The sequence below is a fragment of the Apium graveolens genome, chromosome 8 (genome assembly GCF_009905375.1).
Source record: "Apium graveolens cultivar Ventura chromosome 8, ASM990537v1, whole genome shotgun sequence".
Lineage (NCBI taxonomy): Eukaryota > Viridiplantae > Streptophyta > Magnoliopsida > Apiales > Apiaceae > Apium > Apium graveolens.
The window spans coordinates 267,087,105-267,110,819 of NC_133654.1; the positions used below are offsets into that span (position 1 = coordinate 267,087,105).

The 23,715-nt window shown below is 35.1% G+C and overlaps 2 protein-coding genes across 2 annotated transcripts; one reads left to right on the forward strand and one right to left on the reverse strand.

Annotated features, from left to right (window-relative positions):
* Positions 1-14,580: 14,580 nt before the first annotated feature.
* On the reverse strand, positions 14,581-19,427 carry LOC141681016 (protein COFACTOR ASSEMBLY OF COMPLEX C SUBUNIT B CCB4, chloroplastic). The gene is made up of 10 exons (XM_074487080.1): positions 19,286-19,427; positions 18,886-19,052; positions 17,965-18,064; positions 17,746-17,819; positions 16,641-16,825; positions 16,474-16,544; positions 16,073-16,156; positions 15,644-15,686; positions 15,099-15,220; positions 14,581-14,989 (listed from the first exon to the last, which is right to left on the reverse strand). The coding sequence occupies exons 1-9, from the start codon at positions 19,394-19,396 to the stop codon at positions 15,144-15,146; spliced, it is 912 nt and encodes a 303-aa protein (XP_074343181.1). The 5' UTR covers positions 19,397-19,427; the 3' UTR covers positions 14,581-14,989; positions 15,099-15,143.
* Positions 19,428-20,373: 946 nt separating this feature from the next.
* LOC141676567 (uncharacterized) lies at positions 20,374-23,214 on the forward strand. Its single transcript, XM_074482238.1, has 4 exons — positions 20,374-20,495; positions 20,651-20,798; positions 22,191-22,490; positions 22,857-23,214. Exons 1-4 carry the CDS (start codon positions 20,440-20,442, stop codon positions 22,965-22,967), a joined length of 615 nt encoding a protein of 204 aa, XP_074338339.1. The 5' UTR covers positions 20,374-20,439; the 3' UTR covers positions 22,968-23,214.
* Positions 23,215-23,715: the final 501 nt, after the last annotated feature.

Genomic DNA, 23,715 nt, shown 5'->3' on the forward strand with positions numbered 1-23,715 from the left:
GAAATGGACCAAGAATCACCCTTTTGAACTGATCATTGGTGATGCTACATCTAAAGTGCAAACTAGAAGAGCTACTCAAGATGAATGTTTGTATAGTAGCTTTCTATCATAGGAGGAACCTAAGAGAGTGGAAGAAGCTCTATTGGATCCAAATTGGATTTTAGCAAAGCAAGAGGAGCTAAACCAATTTGAGAGGAACAAAGTATGGAAGCTGGTACCCAAGCCAAAGAACAAGAATTCTATTGACACAAAATGGGTATTCAGAAACAAGATGGATGAAAATGGCATTGTCATAAGGAATAAAGCCAGATTGGTTGTTAAAGGCTATTCTCAACAAGAGGGAATAGATTTTGATGAGACATTTGCTCCAGTTGCCAGACTTGAAGCCATCAGAATCTTTATAGCCTATGCAGTCCATGCCAATTTTAAGGTCTATCAGATGGATGTCAAGAGTGCATTTCTGAATGGGGAATTGGAGGAAGAAGTTTATGTAAACCAACCTCCAGGATTTGAAGATCCAAATTTTCCAGAATATGTGTATTATCCGTTGAAAGCACTCTATGGACTAAAGCATACACCTAGAGCCTGGTATGAGACTTTGTCAAAATTTCTTCTAGATAATCACTTCACAAGAGGTACTGTTGACAAAACTCTTTTCTTTAGAAATGTTAATGGCTCTACAATACTTGTTCAAATATATGTAGATGATATTATATTTGGATCTACAGATGATAAGCTTTGTAAAAAGTTTGCTAAGTTAATGCAAAGTAAATATGAAATGAGCATGATGGGAGAACTAACTTATTTTCTTGGTTTACAAGTTAAACAAGTTAGTGGTGGAATTTTCATTAGTCAAACTAAATATATTTATGATCTTTTAAGGAAGTTTGACATAATGGACTGTTCATCTGCAAAAACTCCCATGGCCACTGCCACCAAGCTTGAATTAAACAAGGCTGAAAAGTCTGTGGACATTTCAAGTTATAGAGGCATGGTTGGCTCACTTTTATATTTAACTGCTAGTAGACCTGATATAATGTTTTCTACATGTCTCTGTGCTAGATTTCAAGCTGACCCTAAAGAATCTCACTTAGTGGCTATTAAAAGAATCTTCAGATGTCTCAAAGGGACTCCAAATCTAGGAATTTGGTACCCTAGAGAGTCTGGTTTTGATCTAATTGGCTACTCAGATGCAGATTATGCATGTTGCAAAATAGACAGGAAAAGCACAACTGACACCTGTCAATTTCTAGGGAATAAGCTTGTGTCATGGTTCAGCAAGAAGCAAAATTCTGTTTCAACATCAACAGCTGAAGCTGAGTACATTGCTGCTGGTAGTTGCTGTGCACAGATACTGTGGATGAGGAATCAACTATTTGACTATGGACTATCTGTTGAAAAAATTCTTATATTCTGTGACAACACAAGTGCCATTGCCATTACTGAAAATCCAGTGCAGCACTCAAGAACCAAGCACATTGACATTAAGTACCACTTCATAATGGAACATGTGATGAAAGGTACAGTGGAACTACATTTTGTTCCAAGTGAAAAGCAGATTGCAGACATATTCACCAAGCCACTTGATGAATCAACATTCACAAGATTAGTAAGTGAGCTAGGTATGCTTAATTATTCATAAATTCATGTCTTCATTTTAATCTGCTTTGTAGCCCGAAATGAATTTGTTGAAAGAACAAAGTTGGCTTTAAGAAAAAGATTATTCTATCAATGGACATTTCCTATCCGTTGAAAGCCAAACTTGTTCTATCAACTGATGTTCAGTATCCGTTGAAAGAAAAATACATTTCTGATAATTTTATCCTTAAACGGATAAAATAGTCTTGATCATCAACGGATAACTATTTACCTTATCCGTTGAAGTGTCACATCAGTTACTTTAAGTGAGTCACAGCCGTTGATTCTTTTACTTAACCGTTGATACATATATACACAGTTGTATGTATTTATATTAAAGGTAGTTTTCAGAATTTCTACAGTTTTTTTTATTCTCAAACGGCTGAAATTCATTTAAGAGTATCATTTAATCATTTTATTTACGTTTTAATTCAAGAAAGTATAAAAGCCCATTGAATTCTTATTTTCACTTTACGCTTTCTTGCAATTTTTATTCTCTTTCTCTCCCAAAACTCTCAAGTTTTTCTCTGTAACCTCTACTCACAACAATGGCACCAGTAGTCAAAATTATGTCTCAGTCTGGATTTGTTTATGAAAAGAACAATTTCGTAGCCTTGGTTGAAAAGAATGAAGCTCATTCTGATTATCACAAGATGATGGACTTCATCAAAAACTGTAAACTAAGCTATGCAATGCTGGAAGCCCCAACCATCTACTGTGAGGTAGTGGAGGAGGTTTGGATAACTGCAGAGTTCAACTCCACAGATATGACTATTGCCTTCTCTCTCAAAGGTAAGGACTATTGCATTAACTGTGACGATATACAGTCTTGCTTTAAGTTGCCTGAGAATAATGTCATGACACCACACACTGATAAAGATGTATCTGCTATGTTAGATTCCATATGCTATTCTTTTAATTCTGCTAGTTTAGGTAGCATTAGAAGAAAGGGTCTTAGGAAAAAATGGAGTTTTCTTGGAGATGCCTTTATCAAGGTTTTCTCTGGGAAGATTAGCAATTTTGATGCCATAACTTCATCTCTTGTGAATATGCTCTATATTCTAGTTTCTGATAGGTACTTTAATTTTAGCAACTATGTCATGCTAGAATTAGGTTCCAGGTTAGGTAATAAAGCTAATAGACCCCATAACATCTACTATGCTAGATTCTTTATGTTATTGGCTAACCATGTTGCTGAAGGGTTGGTTATATTTAATGAGAGCAATAAACTCAAATGCTGGGCACAAGAGAAAAGGGTCCTTGCAGACCTTGTGAGAATCAACCTCAACAGCCAGGTGCCATTGGTATATTTGCCAATAATGAATGCATCACAGGTAAGTGAGATAAACACTTCTGTAACTTCTACTGTTTCCAACCCCATTGTTTCTTTGCCTTCTAGTGTGGCAATGGAATATGTGTCTTTGTCCCAACAGGTTCCTACCAAAGTCACCAAAACTAAAATTTCACAACACAAGTCAAAGAAAACCACCTCTGTTGTTTCTCAAAAGACAACAGTTGTAACAACTACCATAAACCCTGAAGGGAGTGAACAGGGTGTGAGTGGTGAGGGGAGGGGTGAACATCAAGAAACCCCCCAGGATAAGGTGGGAGAGGAGAGTGGTACCCTAGTCAGCCAAGCCACAATCTCTCAAAAGACTGTGGTGGTTCAAAATGAGTCAAATACATCCCTAGTTGCATCCTCCCAAAAGGATGCAACTATTGAAAATAGTCCCCAACCAGGGACACAGAACAAAAGAGGGAGGGACACTGAAGCCACACATTCACTAATCAAAGCCTTTTCAAGGAGAAAGAAGGCTAAAACCCTAGTTTCCACACAGGGGGCACACACAGCACAGATACATCCACCTGTATCTTTGCCTTCTCAAATTCAGCTTGATGTGACTCCAACAAATGTGGAGTCACAGCCCCATTCTCTCTTAATAGAAACACATCAATCACCAAACTCTCCATCCCCCTCTCTGGATGTGGATATGATATTCACATCAATTCCTGATTCTCCCTCTTTAAAACTAAGGGAGGAGCCCCACTCAAATCCTGATGATCATCATCTTTTAGATGATTTGTTGGATCATCAGCCAATTCTTTCAAATATAGTTGAAAAATCTGTGTCACCGCACTTAAAATCAATTCACACAGATTCAACAATTATGTCACTTTCAATATCTACATCTTTTTCTTCTTCAACGGATATCTCTCATCCGTTGACAAGTGGTTGTTCTTCGACGGATAAGCTTAACAACAGTTATCCATTGATATCATCAGTTTCCACTTCAACGGATACTCCCTATCCGTTGATGGTCTCTACACATGTAACATAATCAATTTCAACTTTAGAAGACATGGTTACTGTACAATCACTTCTAGGTTTGAGGGAAGGGAGTGATAATTTGAGTGAGAGGCTGGGTTGCTCCCAGGCAAAAGGAGAGGTTGAGAGCCAACATATGCATGCTATTTCTTCCAGCATGGCAAAAGTGAGTGAGGGGAGTGCCACCTTAGTAGGTGAGGGTGAGGGTGAGGGTGTGAGGGTGTGTGTGAGCCAGGGGGAGCCCCTAATGCAAGAATATAGAGAAAATGAGAGAAAGGCAGGTACAGAAGTTATAAGGGTGGATCCAACCATTGCTAGTGAGTCAATGATTGTGGATGATGCTGAAAAGGAAAGATAATTGCAGCAACATTACAAAGCTGTAATTGATAACATTTCTTTGGATGCTGCCACCTTTACTCACCCTGTTCCAGCCTATCAATCGTTGGCTGCTCAGGGCAATGTGGAGGCAGAGCAGACTTTGAACATTGTACACACTTCAGAATCTCTTCTAAGAGACAAAGCTGCTGTTAACAGGCTGCCTTCTCAAGCTGGGGAGCCATCTGAAGAATTTGGAGCAAATTCTAATGATGATGACTCTAATTCTTTGGATGAGAGCATGAACTTAGGGGGAGCAGCAGGCCCAAGTTCTGTTCCAAATCTACCTGACTGGGCATGGGCAAAGGAATCTACACCAGGACAGTTTAGTGTAGCTTTGGTCAAGCAAGTAATGACTATACAGAAGGCCCTTCAGGAGACTACAGATGCTGGTACAAAGGCAATTCTTTAAGCTCATCTAGACTCTCTGCATCTCTTGCAGTTGCAGCATATCAGACATAATCTAAGTGTGGATGAACTCAAGCAGGATATTGCTGATCTGAAATCCTACAATGCTGAGAAGTTGGATTCAGTCATGCCTTATGGCACTATGCAAGATTTGTTAGTGAGATTGAGGAGAGAATATGATGCTGACAAGAGGCTGGCCAGGTTGGAAAATAGAGTTCAGATCATTGAAGACTCTATGGTCACCATTCTTCAGAATCAACAAACTCAAACAAATCTACTAATGCAGCTGGCAAAAGCACAAGGCTTGACCCCTATCCTTGATGATAACAAAAAGGGGGAGAATAAAAGGGAAGGGGAAGGAGAGCCATCAACAACAGTTCAAATATCATAAGTGCTAGTTCCTGCCATCACCACTTCTCCAACTATTCAAATCAAAGGAAAGCTTGATGGAATTGATCTAATCCAGATTGTAGCAGCTGAAATGCAAGTCAAAGAGAAAAGGATGAAAATTGATGAAAAAGTGCAACAAAGTTTTAGTTCTACAACTTCTAAATCATAATCTGTGAAGCATAGCACAAAGGTGGAACCAATTATTATGGAGCTCAAGCCGGTAAGGAGGAATAAGGTTGGAGAGACTTCTGCCAAGAATATGAAACCTATGGTTCTCAAGCCCAATAATAGATCCAATAAGGACTCTACAAAGAATCCTCTAAGCTTTGTTCAGATGAAAGAAGTGGATTTTCCTCTTCCAAAGCCTGATGAAGACAAGGTTTTGGGTGGAAGTATCATAAAGCACAAGGAGACCAAGGATGTGGTTGAAAGGATGAACATGGCTATTATCTTTAGAGAGGAAAAAAGCATCTGTGTGATGCAAGGACATCCCAAATTCTCAATAGCCAAGAGGGAAGAAACCAGAAAGTTGAAGGAAGAAGCTAAAAAGCTAAAGGCTGACAAAAGAGCACAAGCAAAGCTTGAGAAACAGCTAAAGTCAAGTCAAGCTGAAGAAAAGAAAGAAATTGAAGACAAGAGTGAAGATGTAGGTATGGGGGACATGTTTAGTGATGATATGGAAGAAAGAAGTAAGGGAAGAGAGGAATGGCAGAAAGGGAATAGAAAGAAGGCCAATGCAAAAAGAAAGATGGTAGATGAGACTAAAGAAACCCAATCAAAATCCAAACCACTACCTTCTATTCCTGAACCCATTGTGCCTAACCCCTTCATAAATATCCATGGTGAAATAATCACTCCTAAAGAGGAACCAATTGATTGGGACACCATCAAATTGCCCACCTTCTTAACCACTTCTCCACCATCAAAGAAACAGAAAAGAAAAATCAAATCAACACCTCCTCCAACCTCAATCAAATTCACTCAGAAGCCTAAGCCTAAGCCACAAGCCTCAAAGGATGATTATGTTCACATTTGTGACATAAAGGAATATACAGACATTGAACTCTATCTGGATGAGCTGGAGGAAGTAAGGGGGATAGATGCCTACAGACAGCTACCAGAAAGACTGGTGTTCAAATACAAAGGTAGTGGGGAAACAAAGGATGATGGAGGCTCTGGTTAATAAGATGAACCAGATTGATCTAATTAAGAATACAACCTACTTTCAAGTTTCTGAAAAATTTAGCGTCTATTTCAGTGAAGGTTCGGCAAAAACTGCATATGCTGCAGCCGAATCTGTCACTAATGTTAGTGAATCCCTAATATGCAATATCTTATATGATGGAAATGATATTGTTATACTCCCCCTGCCCATACTCTTTGACTTATTTAAATTTTAACGGTTAAATTGAGCGGATTTTTACCACAAATTAACTATATATTACGGTTAAGAACCTTCATTAAAATTACACCGTCAGCAAAATAAATTTTTACGTACTCTATGGTGTATCTTTTAGATTTTTAAAATTAATTACATGTAATTTGTAGTCAAAGTTAAGTCAATTTGAGAACGCTAAAAGTCAAACAAACCAAAAATTATGGGACGAAGGGAGTATATTCAGTATTGTGTTATAGTGTTTAGCCTTTGTATACGTCACTTGAACTTGTGAACTAGTAAATATTTCGTTACTCGCTCAGAATGCGATCATAAATAAATTAACTACTTGCTTAAATTTAGTTAGGAAAACCAACAAGCTAAAAATTTTACCTTATAAGAAAAACATGGGAGGGAGGATATTTGCTCTTTGCTTGTTGGGGGCCTCGTGCTCTATACTAAGAAAATAATGAAGATCAGAAGGGGTGAGATAGGTGATGTAGACAAAGAGGAGGTCATCTATGTCACTGCGGATAAGAAATTAGGCTACGTCCAAGAGTTTGTTTTGGTTGAGAATACATATGGAGGGATGATTTATAGTGTATGAAAAAGATAAAAAAGATAAGGATATGATATAACTTAGGTTAAAGTGGGCCGTGGAGAAATGATGATGATTTATTGGAGATAGGCGGAGATTGGAGAAGCATGTCATGTAGTGGAGAAACAAGGGTTGGGGGAACCATCATTCTTGGCTTCTTTAAACTAGGAAGGTCTACAAATTTACTTAAATAATCATATGTTTGTCTTGTAATTTCTTCGGCTAAACATGAACCATAAAAGTGTTATTGTAAATCTTTGTTTTCTCAGGTTGCTGAGAAAGTTACAGAGCGCGAGTTGAACTCTGCCTTCGCCATTGTTAGTGTTAGGAATATGTGTATTAGGTTGATGATAAGTTAAACAAAACACTTAAGTAGAAATCTAGTGTTTGTAGCCTCAACGGATAAGACCATCTTGGCTATCTGTTGAAGGAGTAGCTTTACTTAGAGATAAGTTTAGTATTGTAGCACATTTCATTCTCTGGATTCAAGTTGTAAGTCTTAGATGTTGTGGGAAATTATCAGTCATGTTGACTACTAGTGGATATGCAAATAGGAGGGCTAAGTGTAAATATTTCATGCCTTGTAATTTTGTATAAGTGAATAAGTATCAACTGATATTGAAGACCTTCAACAGATAAGAAACAAAGCTTCAACGGATGTCTCTAAACCTTCAACGGATAATATCCATCAACGGATAAGTGCTTCAACGGATAAAACTTCAACTGCTAATGCATCAACGGATAAAGCTTCAACGGATAAAGCCTCAACGGATAAGGCATCAACGGATGAAAGCTTCAACGGATGCTTAGTTCAATAGCAGTTGATAGTGACAATTCATAAGCTGACAGAGGCACATGGGTTGACAGAGACAAACTGGAATGTGGCAGCCTCTAGGAGGAATCAAGAAAATGTAGCATTTCCATTCTGGTGCAAACTAGGGAGTATTCAAAGATTCACAGCCATACCTAAATTGCATTGGATAGAGAAATGAAGAAGAAACATGTGAAGAACCTTTTAATTGTAATTTACAGTTTTGTCTTCACTTGTAAACTTGGTGATATATAAACCAAGTAGCAGCTAGTAATTAGATGTGAATTTTCCAGAGCTGTTTAGAAAGATCCAGAGAGAAAATCATCTAGTTTATACTAGGAAGCAGCGGTGATTTAATTCTTTGAATCACAGATTTTCTGAAATAACACATCTCTGGTGGAACAACAAATCCACCAGAAAAGTTTTTAAGTTCTTTGTGTTCTTTACATTTGTGTTTGAATATATATATATATCTGTCTGTATTAGCTTCAAGCAATTCACACACATTTGCTCACTAAAACACTTAGCCTTAGAAACTGCTCCAAACTTGAAAAAGTTTTGAGATTTACATTTAACCCCCCTCCTGTAAATCTCATTGTTAGTTCACTGGGAATAACAGTTAGACCTCCGGTTCATCATGCAGAGGAAGATCGGTCCCAAGGATTGTGTCTATTCAACAATGTTGCAATTGCAACACGTTACTTGTTGGACAAAAGAGTGAGTCACTCTCTCAGTCAATTTTTATTTTTTAAGTGAATATAGTTTCAATGTCTTACCATTTAACTATATGTTTAATTAATTATATATATTTAATTACTTTTGTAGCCGATTTGGGAATCAAGAAGATCCTGATTTTTTTGACTGAGATTTCCATCAAGGGAATGAGACCCAAAAGATATTTTTTTAGGGTCCGCGAGTTTTAGTTTTTTCAGTGCACATGTGCACCAGAATTACCTCTTTATATTATAATTGAATTTGAATAACTTGTTTAAATGTACAAGACAAAGTCATAATTTATGTTCTTGAAAATTTAAATTACAATTGTAGGGGAACAAGACAAAGTCTGAATCAAATGAATCAAGTTCCTCAATTAGATGTCCAAATCGGACATTCTATTTAATAGGTTTGGTAATTATAATTGTTCAATTTTGAGAAATGAGAAAGGGAACTAGAATCTAGCCATACTTTATACTAAATATACAAAGTCTACCATATAACTGACCTCCTACATATGAGTAAATAATCCAATTGAGAAATGTATGTGAACCATTGTTTTTGATGCTACTAATGTTAGGGAGATATGGTCCATAATACATTTTAGCACTGATAATTACCTTGTTCAAGTTATCATCTCGAAATTTACATCGTTTTAATGAAATTCACATATTAAGCAAGTTTGCTTATTAAAAGAAGATTCGATCTTAGTTTAGGGACATATGGCATTTATGAAATAATCTTTAGTTATTAATGAAAATCAAACACATATTTCAAATTCATTTGCTGAGATCTTTTTAAATTATATCGGTGGTTGTATTGTTTACCTTGTTGGGTACGTTAACTAACACTACGCACAATAATGTGACAGTTATATAATCAAGATTAACAAGAACATGCAATAAACCAATTAACGAAACAAAACACGAAGGTAGAAACAATAATATACAGTCAATAACTGATTTGACAAAGAGAGGATAGAACACTTAGCTCTAACAGAAGCTTTATCAAATCTGAAAAAACTATGAACAGCTTAGGCGCCTAACCTTCAAGAAGTCTAGACTGTTCTTCAAGAGATTATTGCCCCACTTACGTTGTGTTTGGTTGCAGCAATATCACTTTCAGGATATAATAGCATAGAAAAATTCGTCCACAAATACATAAAGATCAACAACGACTTAAGCTCATTCGCCCAAAAAACCTATGCTTATCTGTATATTATGGAGGAGAGAAAGAGAGAGAGAGATATCAGCTAGGGTTTCTCACGTATGTTATTGCAACGTCTAACTATTCCAAACGTTTTGTTCATTATATAATACAATACAAAATGTAACTGAAGATGTACTGCCAACATCTCGTCTTATGACTTGACCACATTCAGAGTGTATGAATCCTAACACAGTATTTGCTCCATCAGTATTTATCAAGTCCTGATCCAAAAACTGTTTCCATCAGAGTTTATAAAAACATCTGCTAACTAACAGTTCAAGTACCTCTTTAAGGTTTACATGGGATTGACTCAAATACATAGGTATCTAAATGTATATGGTAGAGGTACTACCAATTCGTCCTTACAACTTGTTATTACCACACTGAATACACTTCGAGGGATCTCTTCTCAGGTGTATTTGGTTCCCGCTGTTGATGAATTATGATGGGTTACCAGTCTCATCCCCAACCTCAACTTAAGGACTACAACATGCTCAAGCCCCTTAGTCAGCGGATCAGCTATATTATCTTGAGTTCCTATGAACTCTATAACAATAATCCTATCAGACACAAGACCCCTTATAGACTTCAGTCTAACTTGGATGTGTCTCTTTGTCTTATCATTATATTTAACACTTCTGATCTTTTAGATAGTTGTACGGCTATCACAATGAATAGAAATGGAAGGAAGTGACTTGCTTACTACAGGTAACATTGACATGAGTGCATGTAACCATTCAGTCTCCGTCCCCGTGTCATCAAGTGCATACAACTCAGCCTCAAAAGTAGAGCGAGTAATCAAAGCCTGTCTAGAAGACTTCCAGGACACTGCTCCACCTGTAAGGGTAAACACATATCTAGTCACTCCATTGGAACCGGATTTCTTATCTATCCAACTTGCATCACTGTACCCTTCGAGTACCCCCGGAAATCTTCGGTAATGCAAGCCAAGGGAAATAGTTCCCTTGAGATATCTAAGAACTCTATCCGGTGCCTCCTAATGAGTCTTGTTTGGAAAGCTTGTATGTCTAGCTAACTTAGACACAGAATAAAAAATATCTGGCCTAGTCACATTAACAAGATATTGTAAACTCCCAATAATCCGACAATACCTTAACTGAGACACAGGAACTCCTAAACTATTCTTGACTATGGAAACTTTTGAATCATAAGGTGTACTAGTGATTCTACAATTTGAATTACCGTACTTCTCAAGTATATATTTCTCTATATAATGAGACTGTGACAATGTTATTCCATCAGTTGACTGAGTCAACTTGATCCCAAAAATCACACTAGCCTCACCCATATTCTTCATTCTAAAGTGCCTCTTCAAGAAACTCTTTGTCTCGTTAATAATCTCAATATGGTTCCAAACAATAGAATATCATCTAGATACAAGCACACAGTCACACAATCATTACCTCTAACCTTATAGTAGACACACTTGTTACTTTCATTAACTAAAAACTCGAAGTCTAAAACAGTTTCATCAAATTTTTTATGCCAGTCTATAGGTGCTTGTTTAAGACCATAAATGGACTTGACTAGTCGACATACTTTACTCTCATTACCAGAGGCAATAAATCCCTCAGGTTGATCCATATAAATCTCTTCTTCAAGGTCACCATGAAGAAAAGCTGTCTTTACATCCATTTCATGGATGATAAGACCATGTACGAAAGCCAATGCAATAAGCATTCTGATTTTTGTCATTCGGGCAACAAGAGAGTATGTATCAAAATAGTCAATGCCTTCCCTTTACCTAAAGCCCTTATCAACTAGCCTAACCTTATACTTATCTATTGAGCCGTCGGGGTTTATCTTCCTTTTGAAGATCCATTTACATCCAATAGTAGAACACCCATGAGGGAGATCAACTAACTCCCATGTTCCGTTAGAAATAATTGAGTCAATTTCACTCTTCACAGCGCCTTTCGAATGACTTGACTTCGAAGAATCCATGACTTGACGGAAAGTTAAAGGCTCGTCCTCGACGTTGTAAGTGATAAAATCACTTCCAAAGTCCTTGACTACCTTTGAACGCTTACTCCTTCTAGGTTCCTCTACTTCATTAGGAGTAGAGCTACTACCAGGATCCACCCCATATTTTTCATCTTTTCCACATGATCATGAATAGACCTCGATATGTGAGTGGGATCATCCTCATAATTACCCAAAGGTATACCAGTCTTCATAGGGAACACTTCCTTAAAGAAAGTTACATCATGAAACTCAACTATCGTACTCACCATAATACCATCTATGTCGGATTTTAATACTAAAAATCTCATAGCAGTAATGGTTTCTAGATAGCCCAGAAAGATACAATAAACAGTTTTCGGACCTAATATCTTTCCCTTGTGTTTAGGGAAAATCACCTTAGCAAGACACCCCCACACACGAAGATAAATCAAACTTGTCTTACACTTTCTCCATAATTTATATGGTGTCTTCTCCATATGTTTCAAAGGGACTCTATTCAGAATATGGCTAACCGTATTCAGAGCCTCTCCCCACATGTACTTAGGCAACCTAGAATTAATCAGCATACTATAATCATGTTTTTAAAAGTTCTGTTCTTTCGCTCTGCCACCCCATTAAACTCAGGTGTGTATATTGGAGTAATCTCATGAACTATACCATTGCTTGCGAAAAATTCATTAAGCAAGATACTCGTATACTCACCACTTTTATCAGACCTCAAACGTTTAAGCACTTTGGCAGTTTGTGTTTCAGCTTCATTTTTATACATAATGAATTTATCTAGTGTTTCATCCTTATGTTTAAGCAAATAAACATAGCAATATCTACTACAATCATCTATAAAAGTAATGAAATATCTATAATGATCCTTAGTCAACACACCACCAAATTCACATATGTCCGAGTGTACTAAATCTAACAAGTCTGAATCCCTTACAATATTTTGAAAATATTTCCTTGTATGTTCAAATTATTGACTTAGGAGATGCCACAAAGTATGTAATTGTAATCTCTAATGTAATAATAAGATATTATAAAAAGATTTAAAACAGTATATAATTGTAATCTCTAATGTAATAATAAAACATAATAAAAAGAAAGATAATTTCAAATTATATATAACATTTAAAATAATCCAATTAAAGACTTAATATAAGTGATGTTAACATAATATAAATAAATTAGCCATGCATGGAAGATCAATTTGTAGTTTTGCATTGTATGTTTAATAGCTTTTCATCATAGAAAGTTAATTATTTTTAAATAAGGATATGGGTGTATAAATTCATCATTATATCAAATTCTGTAACTAGAATTTCAAAACCCTGGAGCTCAATCTACCAAAATGTGATATTTCAGTGCTTGAGTTATCTACCATGGTCCGAGCTTAGGGTGAAAATGAAAGAAATTTCAAGAAACAACTTCAAATTCACCCTACCAACGCAGACGTGGACGTCGTAGTAGACATCTATGTTACTCTGAATCGGCTAGAAGTGTCCGACATGGACACGTGTCCAAGTATCGGTCTCGACAAAATTTTGAAAAATATTCATGTTCTTGGCTTAAAATAAGTGTCTGAGTCTGAGTATCTATGTCCAAGTGTAAGTGTCCGACACGGATACTCGAAGGTAAAATGAAGAGTCCGAGTAATATAGGTAGACATAATCTTCTTGAGTTTATGCTCATTATTTTTTTCTCAGTAGTCACTTTTCTAGGAGCTTACTTAGAGAACATGTAGTAGCGTATATCGTGTATTCATATGCTATTTACGAAATCTATCATAAATCCTGACCTTAATAAATCTAATATACGTGCGCTCAATACAATGGCTTGACTTTTGCATACATAGTGAGTAAACTTAAATTTTTAACCTTTTAAACTAATTTTTTTACCTTAATTTAAGGTTAGCCGCATAAAATTCAAATTTGCAGGTAGTTATAGTTATGATCCAATTAGTAATTGCTTTATTTTAGTTAAGGGTTTATTTAGGGTACGGAAGGTAGATAATTCTCATAAATCAGCAAGAGAGGTATAAAAGGGAGAGAGATACAAAAGTGTATTGCTTTTATATATCATATGTATAGTGAACATAAACTTATTGCCTACATTCTATATTAGTCTATACCACTAGAGCTAGAGTTGAATTAGATGCCAGAATCGAAACTAATGACAAGTTGCCAACCAACTGAACGGCATGGGCGGATCTAGTAAGGGGCATCGGGGGACACGTGCCCCCCTAAAATCAAAATTTATATTTTTTCACTATTAAATTTTTGAAAATATATTAAAGTGCATCCATAAAATTCAAAATCATAAAAATGTATTTTTTCAAAATTTGATTGGTATCCACCTAAAAATATATTTCTGGATCCGCCCTGCTACACGGTGCATACAAGCATTCTAGAAGTTGATAGTTAACAAGAACTTCTATAAAGTAAATGGAGAAAATGATAACTGGAAAAATTAAAATGAAAATAGAGAAACAAAAACAGAAGTTCATAAGCTTCTAGCATAAACAAGTGTACATTAATTATAACAAAACGATTATGGTTGATGAAGAAGCTGCTTTGGTTGACAATGATGACGATCTTTTGTAGGCAACAACAATTTTCTGGACATGCACATACAAAACTTCGAAACCTTCATTACATTGTAATTTGTTTGTCACCTTATAGTAGGAAATAATGATAGAATAATGAAACTATCCTAATGTTTTTGAATTTTGAATTGTAATTTGGAATGATACAATCTGTGACTAATTTATTTTTTGTTGCTATATATGATTATGCTATTGTGAATCCTTCTATGATTACATAATCAGTTTACATATACAAAGAAAAAACAACCAGTAGTAAACAATCCTATTACAGGCCCGGCCCATTTGGATTGAGGAAAGAAGATGATAAAGTATTGGTCTATGGACGCTGTAATGGCTGATAGTAAATTGCATACCGGCAATAGCATATATTTACTGAACCCCGTTATCCTAAAAGCCAAAAAAAATCCCCTGAAAGTTTGTGAGCCTGGACAAGATGCTGGTTTGTGCTTTGGGTATTTTCAGGAGGACTATAAAGTTATAACGATAGCTGCTTTTGGCAGTGACGAATAGAGAAGTCGAGTTGCCAGAAAAGGTTGTTGATCCATACGTAGAATCAATGTCTGTGGAAGCATACGAAGAATCATTGGCTCTTGTTGTAAGAAGTTCTCTTTATGAATATGATATGGTAATGTGGGTATTGAGAAACTGCAGCGCAACTAAAACGTTTACCTTGGAGATGAAATTTAAGCTACCAGTCGAACCTCTAACTTGTCTTCATCCGGTAGGATTCACAATTAATGGTTCATACTTGCTAACGGCTGACTTTGGCTCACGCGTGTACTTGGGCGACCCTGAGACGTCAGAGTTAGAAGAATGCAGATGTAACTTGGAAACACGGTGTTTGTGAATCTTGTTTTGCTTAATGAAACAACATTACATCCATTGGTGGAAAAGAAAGTTTGACGAAGCAAACATTAAGATGCATAGTTCCCCTACCGCTACATATTATACTAATGTTTTTGAATTTTGAACTGTAATTTGGAATGCCTTAATAATTACATTCATGTACTCTTTTCTACAAGTACGAAACACATATTATAAAAGGTAGGACATCTGGATAAATCAGTGAGCACCTTTTTTGCAATTCAGCAATTGCTTGAAAATAATGAACACAGTGAAGTTACACCAGCTCTTAATAACAAAATTTCATTATAAGTAGTATCAATTTCAACTTCTATCTTGTGTTGCCAGTGGAGAAGTAAGAAAATGTTTACCAAGAGTAGCATCCAACTTGTCTCCGATCAATGTAATCCATGCCTGTGGACCAGTGAGAAAACGGAAGAAAGATCATTAATCAGTTTATTCCTCAAATGACCATCAAGCATTGTCATAATATGTAGTTGCATGATTAACCAATCTCCTATGGCATTAAATTGCCGCGAAAATCTTTGAGGAAATCATTTTCATACAAAGCCAAGAGAGAAAGCGATCAATAATTTGCTGTCAGTTAGGGCTTAGCGGTGCTTATGCTAAATAGCTTGCTGATGGGAGAAAAGACTTAATTGCATATCTGACATGCAGAGAAAGTTTATTGCAGAATGTATCAAGTGTTATAATTAGGTTAACTGGTACAATCAACAAACTCAATAATTGGAAGTCAGCCAGATGCTTTCATCTCTGAACTTTTAAACTTAAAGAATCACCTGATCAGAAGTTGTAAAGCCCCTAATGGTGTCACCGCCAATTACTGCAATTCCTTTATCTCCAAGAGGTTGCAAGATTACTGCCTACAAAATCACACATTCTATCAGTGATCGCTTCTAACCCAACCTTGCTTGTTTGAGTTGTGATATTTATACTTGAACTCAAACAGCAATTAAGTAAATGATATCAAACTATGGGTTGGGGGGGGGGAGATTCTTTTTAAAAAGTTGGCAGTCCTCCCTTATACATTCTTATCAAAATTAAAACTAGAAACTGACTTGTATAGAAGATTCTTTTTAGAAAGTTGGCAGTTCTCTCAGTTCTCTCTTATATATTCTTATCAAATTAAAACTAGAAACTGACTTGTACGTACTTGGGAAGAATCAAGATCTACACGTACCTGTGTATTTGAAGGAAGAAATGGCAGCTGGGACTTCCCAGGATAGAGGGATAAGTTGGCCAAGTAACTCTCTGAAAGAATAAGTGAAAGTAGTTTTCTATTTTTATTTCCTTCTTATGCTTCATGTCAGACTACTTACAAAAAGGTTTAAAATGTATCTTGCTTACGCGATCCAGATTTTATAGCACTTTGATACAATGACCCTTGCACCAGTTTAGTAGCATCTGCTAGGAGAGGTTCACCTTCGCAAGAGGAAGAAGCAGCAGCACATCCAATTTGGAGAACACATATATTATTATAAACAATAACCAGAGATCTGCAGCATGTCACCTCCGATACCGACTCCCATACCCTTACAAGAAGTGAGACAAGATCCAAACGAGGTTAATTAGTCCGTGTTTTCTAATGATACACTTCCCTATTTAATGATAAGGGTATTTGTCATATGCATTCTAGGATCCTTAACATATAGAAATTGTTCAATGTTACATAAGGAATTTTGCAGCACTCTTTCGGTATTTTTTATTGCCTTGAATACATTTTAAATGAAGAAACCAGCCTAGGTACCACTACTAGACTTCCTACATAGGATTCCTAGGTACATAAATTAATTTGTTATCAGATAAGGCTCTGTCTAAGTTAAAAAAGGTAGGCTGGTATGTATAGAAATACGTGACTGATAGTTCTACATGAATGAGCTCACAGTGTTAGTTGACTACAAATTTTAGTAGGCACTAATATCTATTAGTTCAATTATTTGATCTGGACCATGTCCGAGCTAAGTTACAGAAAAGTTGGTAAATTTTACATGGGCAGAGCCAAGGAATGAGAAATTTAAATTGCTATATAAGGTTGCCAAGTTGAATTAAGTTTGCTCCTAAACTGATTTTTTCTAATTCATTACTAAGCTCGTACTTATTTAACTTGTCTTAAATCATAATCGGCTCACATAAACAGTTGTTTCACTTGATAGCATGTGCATTTACCGAGCAACTTGTGCATAATATTAATTACATACAATCAGAAGCTTAAGAAAATGCCTTATTTTAAGCCAGCACTTCCCATCAAACAATTTGCTAATGATAGTATAGGATAACAATAAATGACTGCTTATCCAATTTTGTTTTTCAAAATTAGTGAGACAAGAATCCATCTAGATGAATAGGAGTCACAGACCAGTTCAGAGTTTCCAATATGGTTTGAAAGAGAGGACACAATGAATAAATGAAATTTACTCAATTTATAAAGCATAGCAGTAGCGAGGAGTTGTACCATAGCAATTCAGAGACAACGGCATCGGAAAGGTCAGTGCATATTCTTTGACAGTCTACACCTTCAGGATTAACCTTGAAACCAAAGACCACGGAGTAAAATTCTTATCAATAAGTTGCAGTAACCCGTCCTGTACGAGATATAAATGGGGGTAGAGGGCGGGAAACAGGACTGAATAAACATGTGTTTTAACTTTTAAGTAGAAGATTGAAACCTTACCACAGAAATAGTTTTAGGTCGGATGGAAAGCCAAACCAGACCAGTTAAAATATTTGTAACTGCCAACCCCAGTGTCAGAAGATCAGCTCTAGACTGTGAGCTGAGACACAAGATTTCATAAATTTTAAGCAGACAAACAGAGTTTACACACTGACAGAATCAGTAAGAAAGAAAGAAACAAAAACAAAAATTAGAGCACCATAGTTTCTATATAAGATGGCTTATATGCATTTGCAAAAAGTGTGGCAAACATAAATATAAAATTATATTCAAAATTCATATTAAAAATGTGAATTGAAACTTATGAAATAATAAAAAGTCACATATCAAAAGAAACATAAGTACATCATTCACCTTTCCTATTTGTATACCAGGTTTGTCTCTTATATCATTCCGACCAACACGAAGTAGAGACTTCAAACTTGAATTCATGCAAAAATTCCATATGATAGAGTCTAACGTCATCTCTAACCAACATTTCTAACAACAAATTGTTCTTACCCTTTTGTAGGTCATCACAATTATACTTTTAAATTGAGTATCATCTCTCGAATCTATCTAATGTCATATGAAGCCAACCTTTAAATTGAGTATCACCGGTCGAATCTATCTAATGTCATCTGTAGCCAACATTTCTAACAACTAACCGTTCTCATTTTTGCAGGTCATTACATTTATCCTTCAAAATTGGGTATCGCCTCTCGAATCTATGCAAAATTTCTCCTATTTATTATCCTCACAACACGAAATGGTCACAATATGATTTAATTAACTGTTTTACAAATGACAAAAAGATCAAAATCTAAAACAATTCGACATACAATGCATAAATTCAACAACAAATACTCGAAAATCATGTACCAAATGCATTCACATATATTTATTCGAGAGCCAAAAGATAAAATGAGAAAGATAGAGTACCTACTAGCATCAGCAACAAGAGCAATGCCTGAAAATGTACGATTAAATAGAACAGCTAATAAAGAGAAGCCTCCGACATAAACAGGTAAGGATCGAACGACGTCGTCATTGCTTGTTACCCAATCAGCTATCAGTTCTTTTGCTGGCTTAGGTCCTCTGTAATCTCCCTTAATTATAATTCAACATAATTAAGCTCAGTTAAGAGAGAGAGAGAGAGAAGAGAGAGAAAGAGAGAGAGAGAGAGAGAGAGAGAGGGAGGGAGAGAGATACGGAGAGAGAGAGGGAGAGAGAGGGAGAGAGGGAGAGAGAGGGAGAGGGAGAGAGAGATAGGGAGAGACAGGGAGAGAGGGAGAGAGAGAGAGAGATAGAGTGAGAGGGAGAGATATATAGAGAGAGATACCTGTAAATTGGAATAAGCCTTAACGGAAGGTGGTCTGAAAGAGGGGCGGTGAGGTTGAGGGTTATGTAAATTTAACGGAATGTGATAACGGAAAAGTGTTCCCGCTTCCATTGCAACTGTAACTCAACTGAAGCCTCGAGTGTGTTGTGTGTGTAATAAATGTCCTTTTGTTTCCTTTAATTTATTCTTACATACTTTTCCAAAATTAATATATTAAAAATAATGGTATATAAATCGAAAATCGGAAAAAATCGGTCGAGCTAATAATTTGGAATTAATTGAAAATCGGAGATTGCTCGGAATAAAAATTGGATGTATTATAATATTAAATTATATTTAATATATTATTATGATTATATTAGTTATTTATTAATAAATATATATTCATTATAACATAATTTCTATAATTATTCATATTTAAATTAATATAGTATTTTAATTTAAATAAATAATTATATATATTTAATAAAGAAAATTCGTAAGAATGAATCGAATTTCAAAAATCGAATCAATTGAATATTTTGCAGGGAATTAATTCGGGATTAATCGGTTGAATCGAAGACTTTTAAAATACTGATTAAAATATTAAACTAGATATTATTTAATTATTAAAATGAAACCTATTAAGGCTACCTGTCAAGATTCTAGAAATCACCCCCTTTTAAAATTCGTATAATTCAATAAATTATCGATAAATTATATGATTTTTCGAAATTCATTCAATAAATAAAAAATACGTACATCAACATATTAATAACAATTTCTGAAATCCGTAAACATGACATTTAAACATGACATTTATGTTTAATCTAATTGTTAAAATTTGGATTGATCACAGGAAACCAGAAAAAAAGTAGTAAAGGATTCGGTCAGAGTTTGCTTAAATACGGTTTATAGTTTGCTTAAATACAGTTTACCTAATTTATCTTACAGATTATTTTGTGAGTCCGTAAAATTTACCCGCGCACCCTAAGGACAGCGGCTGCGCGTAATTTAAGACAAATTTTTTAATGAAATTCAAATAGAAAAAGAAAAAATATAATTTTTCCTGAATAAATAAATTATCACTCACAATTCAAATCTGTAAAAAAAAAAGAAATAAACCTCCTCTTCTTCAACTGAGAAAAGCAGAGAGATCTACACAACACAGCAAGATGAGTAATTCAATCACACTAATCCTCCTCTCTCTCCTCTCCCTCTCTTCACAACTGTAAGTCAATTCCCCAATCCCTCCTTTACTCATTTATCACATAAATAATTTCTCAGATTCGATTCTAGCTCGTCCCGATATTTATCTGATACTACTTGTTACCTTATTTAAATATCTTTAGTATATAAATTAATTTCTGATTCAATTTTAATTAGTGAAAGAGTAATTGGTGAAAATACACAAGGAGGCAGTGTAATTGGGCGACGAATACTAATGAGTTTCAAGGAGACGCCTAAAGGACTTAATGTTACTTATGATTGCTCTCCTTCTGGTCCTTGTATTCCTTGCCTCTACTCCGAAAAGGTCTCGATTTTATCGAATTTGTTTTTTTTTCGTGTTTTATGGCTAGTTTCATAGTTTTTGTGGATTAATCGCTCCATTTCAAAATAGTTGTCCAGTTTAACTTTGTGCACAATATTAAAATAAAAAGTAATTTATGTAATTATGTGGTCCATGCATTTTAAATTGTGTGTATAAAGGGTTAATTATCAAGTTGACCAATATATAATTAGAAAAATTCTAAATTTACCACCGAAATATTCAGGGTCTCAAATTAGTAGTCACTTTCAAGTCGGAAAGTCTTAAATTGGCCACTTTTCAAGTCGGTTTTACGCTATGCACATCTCAATATTATCATCGAAAGTTAGCAATTTTTGTGAAAATGGCCATTTTGAGACCCCAAATTAATAGGTGGTAAATTTGATATTTCTCTATTTATATAATTGTTAATTTGATACTTAACCTGTGTATAAAGTCACAGTGTACAACTATTTTGAAACGGATTAATGATTATGTTTGTTGTTGAATTAATTGTAGTTTATTGTGTTGTGACTTGTGATGATAAAAAGATATTGGTTGTGGTACTGGTCGTTAGTTGTTACGATGAATTTTAAGTAATTTTAAGGGTTTGTGATGATATGTTGCTCTGGAACAATTAGGGGATTCGTGATGATAAGGAAAAGTCATTTTTCTATGATAGAATAGGTGTTTTTAGGTTGTGTTATGTATTGGTGCTTTTACTTTGATTGATTAACGGACAAGGGATGTGTGTCTTTTTTTAATAGTAACACAACTGATCAGTGTAGTAATCTAGGAGAGTTGTCAGAATCACTAGTTTCTTGTGTAGAGACCTCAAGTAATAATGCTTTGGAGTTTTGAACTTTTTCGTCTTTAATTTGGTATAATGGAAACATGAATGTTGCTCTTCATTGAACACGTGGACAGCCTCAACATGGTAGATGGTTCAGATAGAGTCAATTAAAGTTACGTTATTTTGGAAAAATGGTATAAAGTTTTCTCTTTCCTTTGATGTTGTACAAGCTGAAAACTGCTTGTTTTAATGCCTCACTCAAAGATGTCTGTCTTGTTAAGCTATCTTACCCGGCTCGTGTAATATGCTATATAATTTTTTTGACTGTTTTATTCCTTTAATCTAATTGGTGATTCAAGTGACGGTCACAATTTGTCTGCCCTTTATTCAAAGATACAGAATAGAGGATAAAATTACTAAAATGATTAAAGTATGTGCATATATGATCGAAATAATCTTTGATTCTATCAGTCTTTTTACTTCTATATGGGTCTTATGGCTAGCAAGCACTTAAGACACTTTAATAACTGTTATCCCTGCTTTGGTAAAAAAAAAATGTTATCCCTGCAACTGAAAGAGTAATTATGTTGCAATTTCTCTTATAGAAAGATGACAAGTACCGATGTAGTGAAACTGGTTATCGTATACCTTTAAAATGTGTGGAAAGTAAAGCTGCTTCTAAAGAAAAAGACACCAAAAAGAAACAAGGCCGCTCTACTCTTGACACTATGCATGAGAATGTCAAGGTGACGTTGCATGACGGAGAAAAGTTGTCTAGTTCGGATAAACAGAGAAGTCTTTTGGGTGATTCATCTACATCAGGGAGTGGGTTAGATTCATACATCACATACAGAAGCTGTATACCAGCAACTAATGAAGAGAAAATATCAGTACTTAGATTTGAGGTATCATTCTTTCATTTTATTCGTGCTTTTCCATTATATTTTTGATGAGCCAAATCTTCTTTACCTAGTTATAACTTACTGCTCCAGTCAATATTCCCCATATTTGGTACATTGTAGACCATAATCCGAAACACATGTGCGAAGATCTTTTTAGTGCATGTTGCTAGTTACCATATGTTTTTTTTTCTAAACTGGATGTTTTGACCTTTGTTCTCAACACAAATTCTGGCCACCACAGGTAACTGCATAATATTGGTTCTTACCGCCATCATGTCTTGTTCACTGTAACATGTTACTGCAGGTACTTGCGTCTTGATTCAGTGTTAGTTTTTTTATGATTATTAATTTGTAACTACTCTTTTGCAGGGAATTATGCTATGTTTGCTGATGCTTAGCGGATCATTCGTGTACTTCAAAAGAAAGGGAAATGTTTCTGTTTCAGGAGCAGTAAGAGTACCAACCAGTTCAAGGTTTTAGCTGTAGTTAATCATATAAGCGGCATGGTCTCTCGTATTTTTTTCCCTCTCACTCGGATCCGAATGTTCTCTAAACCTTGGAAACTACATATACTGAACGTTTAACAGCTCATTGTTGCCGTGATGTTGGCTATATTAGAATGTTAAAAGTAAATACACATGTAACCTCCAATGTAGTGTCGAGTACAGATTATAAACTCGAGCAGTCCCTCGTGGACAGTTTCAAGTGTAATATTTGTTTACTTCAATTTTTTGCAAAAACTCTATACTCTTACCCCAAATTAAGTTCTTTTGATCCTTTACTCGGATTTTATAGTGGATGTGAAAGATAGCTCCATAAATAATCTTCCTACCTCAAAAATAAAAATAAAATATAATTGGTTCAGATATCTTTTTAATATTTGAAAGATAATATATTATTTTGTACATTATAATTAATGAAAATTAAAAAATGAAAAATTTACGAGAATATACGAAAACATTATAAATAAAATGACTCTATCTAATGGAGTCAAGTTTTATGGAGACCGTATTTTTATTGGAGTCCACGAAAACTACTTATGAACTGAAATGACTCCATCTTTTACAAAACATGTTTAGTTTACAAAATATTTGTTCAAATTATAAAACTTACATAATATACTTATTAAACTTAAATGATCTTCAACAATTTTGATGAATTATATTCGTAAAACATAATTCACAAAATAATAGATTTCATAATATTTTGATTACAAAATATAGGTGAT

Bases quoted from the DNA above. Each gene is read 5' to 3' on its own strand.
- LOC141681016 (XM_074487080.1), bottom strand. From the start codon at position 19,396: ATGGAAGCGGGAACACTTTTCCGTTATCACATTCCGTTAAATTTACAT. The intron at 16,545-16,640 runs GTAAGCAAGATA...TTATTCTTTCAG, and splicing joins TGCTATAAAATCTGGATCGC to AGAGTTACTTGGCCAACTTA. The intron at 15,221-15,643 runs GTAAACATTTTC...CTGACGTCTCAG, and splicing joins CAAGTTGGATGCTACTCTTG to GGTCGCCCAAGTACACGCGT.
- LOC141676567 (XM_074482238.1), top strand. From the start codon at position 20,440: ATGAGTAATTCAATCACACTAATCCTCCTCTCTCTCCTCTCCCTCTCT. The intron at 20,496-20,650 runs GTAAGTCAATTC...AATTTTAATTAG, and splicing joins CTCTCCCTCTCTTCACAACT to TGAAAGAGTAATTGGTGAAA. The intron at 20,799-22,190 runs GTCTCGATTTTA...TTTCTCTTATAG, and splicing joins CTTGCCTCTACTCCGAAAAG to AAAGATGACAAGTACCGATG.